The 4,929-nt window shown below is 41.0% G+C and overlaps 1 protein-coding gene across 1 annotated transcript in view; it reads right to left on the reverse strand.

Annotated features, from left to right (window-relative positions):
- Positions 1-346: 346 nt before the first annotated feature.
- The window catches only part of LOC112156842 (alpha-2-macroglobulin-like protein 1), a 43,531-nt gene continuing 38,948 nt past the window's right edge, over positions 347-4,929 (reverse strand). Inside the window, exons 31-36 of the mRNA XM_036214566.1 lie at positions 1,595-1,713; positions 1,406-1,496; positions 1,253-1,321; positions 1,065-1,170; positions 953-992; positions 347-832 (exon numbers count right to left, since the gene is read on the reverse strand). Coding sequence (XP_036070459.1) covers positions 829-832; positions 953-992; positions 1,065-1,170; positions 1,253-1,321; positions 1,406-1,496; positions 1,595-1,713 — 429 coding nt within the window. The 3' untranslated portion in view covers positions 347-828. The remainder of the gene's footprint in view (positions 833-952; positions 993-1,064; positions 1,171-1,252; positions 1,322-1,405; positions 1,497-1,594; positions 1,714-4,929) is intronic.

The raw sequence follows: 4,929 nt of genomic DNA on the forward strand, positions 1-4,929 counted from the left end.
TTAACGATTTACAGATCGAACCACCATTCTTACTATTTGGTGTATGTTTGAAGAGTTGCTGTCTTTTTATCGGATGTATTAAACTTAATACATATTATATTTAGTTTTGTCAGTAAATAGAACTTCAGTCTTGTTTTCAAACATAAAAAAACAGTTTAAAATGGGATGACTCACCAACTTTGAAGATTTGTGACAGAACACATACAAAAATAGGGATTGGACAGAATTTTGCATTGCTGCTTCATTTTAACATTTGGGGAAAAGCTCTTAAAAAGAAACCAGATTGATGTAGAACTCGTCCGACTGGACTGAACGTACCAAGGAGAAACATAGAAAAACACAAACATTTTTGCTTATAAGTTTTTATTTCCAAGTATTCAAAAGAAACCCATGAAGTTTAACAGTAGAATCTGCTGCCAAAAAAAAATAATAACTTGAAAGAAAATCAGAGATTGATGTTTATGATGAGAAACTTCACAGACACTTTGTGATGACATGCAATAAAAACCACCAACTGGTTCTGATCCCTGTGTATTGTAAAGGGGTCACAAAACAACAAAATTATTCACCTATCAAAACTATCGAGTCCTCATGTGAGAAGAAAAACAACTTTGGCAAACAGCATAGGAAACATCTTAAGACCCTCAACCCAGATTAAAATACACATCCTGCTCACTGAAACGAGATTTTAACATTTTTACTGCCTAATAAAACAGAAAAATGAAAACAGGACAAGATATTATTAAATGGCTATGAGGTTTCACTTTTCCTAGTATTTCCTGGTCGCAATTCCCATCATGTCTGACAAAGAGATGGATGTCAGAGCTTTCACCTGCAAAAAGAAAAGCACATTTACATTAACACTGAATGAACGAAGAATCTGACATGACAGAAGACTTATCAAGAAAGATGATGAGGTTCTACATTTGACTGTAAATGCCGTATTACTTACTTTTTGCAGGGAGAATTGTAGTCGGTGACGGCCTGATCACCTGTTTTGTAAAGTGAAAAACATCAGAAACAAACCCAAAATAGTTAAAGATGGAGTCAGCAGAGAGTCGTACTTGTCTGATAGTAATCGTAGACTTTGACCACGGCTGGTTTAAGGTTTTGGACCGGCTGATCCTCCTCCAGGGTCACATCCAAAGTCTCCTCCTGACCATTTTGTAGCTGCAATTTACAAACAGGGGCACACACGTGAATCCTAAATAACCTGATGCTTCATGAACCTCAAAGCTTAAAAGCTTCGTACCTCGTCCAGGTAGATGTTGATGAAACCTTCCTCCACGTCCACACGCTTCACCAAGCGGTTTTCCTTCAGCTGAGACAGAAACAACACACATATTGATAACACAAACCAGAAGAGCTAATCTGGACTAGCTAGGATGCTAGGATGTTCTGTCACCATTTTCAAAGAGTCGTCCTGCAGAATGTAACCAGACAGCAGCTTAATGTTGATCACCACCATGTTGGTTTCCTCTCGTCTGCCCTGAAACCTGCAGGAATCAAAGCCAGCAGAACTGTTAGAACCAGAACACCTAAAGAGGCATTATCCTTTTCACACACTTTGTGTTTAAAGTTCACATCTGCTTACTTGACGTGAACAAACAGCATGAACTCAGGTCGGGGAAGGTCACATCGACCGCTGGTGTTAGTGGAGATTTGAAAGGCGGAGAAGTCAGAAGGAGGAGGGATGTTGTAGAACAATGAGATCTGGAATGACAACATTGAAACATCAGCAGCACGTTCTCTGAACACATGGACCATCTGTTCTCTACTGTTACGTACCTGTGCCAGCACACAGCTCCGACCTTCAGCTTTGATTGTGTATTCTCCAGGAATCTCACTCAGTTTCTCCTCTTGGTAAAGAAGTCTGTTCTCCTTATTCACAGTGAAGTGTTTGTTCAGACCACCAGCTGAAGTCACTGTGACTGTAGTACTGCCCTCCGGACTGTAGGTGGCACTAGCATACTTGGCCAGAGCTTGGAGAGCCACCACTGTGTCCTGTGCAGCAGAAAGTAACAGTGTGTGGTTGATGTTCAAGCCTCCATGATAGGGTCACATGACTGTAGGAGGAGCTACCTGTGTGGACGAGAAACCGCCAAACGGATTCTGCTGCTGAGCGAGCCAACGCACGATACCGGCGGCGTAATCCAAACCAAAGTCTGGCAGAGACGGACCGGAGAGCAGAGCCAAGAGCACATAGGACGTCATCTCCACCTCCACGGAGTCCAGGTCTGTTTCTGAAGCACCGTCTCTCTTCCAGTGAATAGAACCTCCTGGAAACCAACACAATGTTAGTAAAAGCATTTTAGTTGACAAGCTAGCAAAACTGAACTCTGTGCTTGCTGAAATGAGAGAATCAGAGCATAGTTTTTAATTGCGTGATCAGTAAGGAACAGCCACTCTCACCTTAGTATAACTTTGTGTGTGGCGTAAAGGCATCGTACAACAGCACCCACACATTATTAGAGCGTAGAACTTCCATTAGCTTTACGGATAGTTCACAAAACACTTACCACTCACGACAATGGTACGTTCCATTTTCATGATGTCTCTAGAGGTGGCCGGAGAGCATCAAGGGAACCACAAGACACATCTACGCTTCCTTTAAGATGAGGCCACTCTTTTCTACAACCCTCCGTGTGTCCAAACAACCCAAAAACCCACAGTACCCATTCAAGTGTATCTACAAAGGCTTACCCTCGTTTGTGGACTGCTGGTCCAGTTGAGTGATGAGTTTGCTCCTCATGTCCTCGTCTCCAGCCAGAGTGAAGGTGTAGGACATCAGGGCGACGGTGTACAGGTTGGTTATATTACCTGGTTGTGCAGTTTCCAGACACTTCAGGCAGTTCTGAACCACAGGGTCCTGGGTACAAATGAAAGCAAAAAGGTGAAATCAACTATAATGCATAATAGCTTATACATGATAATTATAGAGATATGTCTACTTTGGGCGAGAGGTTTTGCACCAATGTGTTGTAAACATTATAGACCCATTAATGTAGTCATAAATGCCCAATAAGAATATTATTTATTGGGTTAAACATACTAACACCAACGATTTTTAAAAGAAAACAAAACAAAAGACAGTGAATGGGTGAGTTGGCGCTCACAGTGGCGTTTCCGTCCAATTCAAGCATGGCAGCAGCAACGTAGGCCGTCAGGGATACGTCATCACTCACTCCCCCCTGGAAAAAAGATTGGCTTGATGAAATACATACTTTTCAGTGTACATAATAAATCTAATACGTAAAAATCCTACGGAGCAAATAAGAAATGTTTTCTATATGACGGTTGTGAATCTAAACATTTATATTTAAGTGTTGAGTTCCAAACCTTCATGCCGTTGTGAAAGAGTTTCCCGACAGACTGGATGCAGCCGTTAGGCTTCTGGAGTCCAGACAGCCAAGTTCTGGCGTCCTCGATGTTCCTTGGGTCCACAAAGATGTACTTCTTTGCAGCGTTGAAGGACTTCATGACGAAAGCGGTAAGCCTACAGAAAGAGAAGTCCAAATACACATCAAACGAGAGGTGGTTCAAGTACAGAGAAAATTCCATAATGATAACGAGCAAAAAGAATAATGACAGTTTTTGTTTTTTTCCCCTAAGAAAAAGCAGATACACCAAAAAACCAATAAACATGGACAAAAACGAAACTATAGAAAAATGTAAAACTAAAGGATCTTTAATTACATTTTTTAATCTAGTTGGAATTATTTTTATAGTCATTAATGGTTTTATTTACAATATATGTAACAGATTACATTGCGGAGTCCCACAAGGCTTCGTGTAAGGCACCAGTATGTTTTTGTTGTAATTGGTACTGTTGTTACCACACTTGTCCTTTTATTATTTTCAAAGATGATTCAGATGGTTTATGTTGGCATTAGAATGTTGTATTAACCCTTCCTCTCTTCTAGGCTTTTACATTAAAAGTGGGGTCATCTGGGCCCCAGAAGACAGTGCGCTGAACTTTTTATTTTTCAATGATTGTCAATCTTTACTGGTGTCCAATGATGGACATGAAGTCTTGTCTACCTTTGTCATGTAAGGGTTAGCACCTCAATTTAAGAGTGGGGTCATTTTCAACAACCTTAATCTGTGAATTGGTTCCATTTTCCTGTCCGTTGTTTAGAGCTTTACTGGTTGACTATTTTTTATGCAATCACATAGCAAAACTACGACGGTGAAAGTGAACAGTCATTTCCTGACCAGGTGTTTCCAGACGGGTCGCTCATTCCAAAAGCGCTGTAGGAACCATCATCGTGCTTGTAGTTGAGCTCCCTCTGATATCCTAAAATACACACACATGAAAACACACTTTTTAAAGAAAATTCTTCTTAAAACATAAAAACGTATCAAGAATTTTTTTGTGACTCTGACCGCTCTCCAAGTATCCTACAGCCGTCTTCAGAGTGGAGTCTTTCAGCTGTCCGGTGCTCTTCAGGTAGTCCAGGATAAAGATGTTGGGAGCAAACAGCAACATGTTTTGTTCTCCACAGCCGTACGGCATGGCCAAGAGTTTGTCCAAGTTCTTCATGGCCCGGCCCATCAGATCACCTGTGAAACCCAGAAGAGATGTCAGAGATCCGTAGACTGCTTCTGGTTCTCTCCATTCAGTGATGTTGTACTGACCCAGAACAGACACAGAGGCTCTTTCTGATCCATTCACGAATTCTTCAGGAAGCTCAAGAGAGATATTTTTACTCACTGGTCCATCTAACAATGAGAAGAGAGAGAAAACAAAAAAACACATTTGTATTTTATTTTATATGGTTATCCCCAAAACTATCCACAGTTTTCTGAAAATGTCCAAATGTTCTAATTCCCTCTTACCCGCAGGACACAGTAGAGCATTGTAGCTGAACATCTGAGGCACTCCTTCAGCCTGAAAGAACAGACAGACAAACCTTAATCTATATGGCT

This window comes from Oryzias melastigma, linkage group LG2, assembly GCF_002922805.2.
Source record: "Oryzias melastigma strain HK-1 linkage group LG2, ASM292280v2, whole genome shotgun sequence".
NCBI classification, from domain to species: domain Eukaryota; kingdom Metazoa; phylum Chordata; class Actinopteri; order Beloniformes; family Adrianichthyidae; genus Oryzias; species Oryzias melastigma.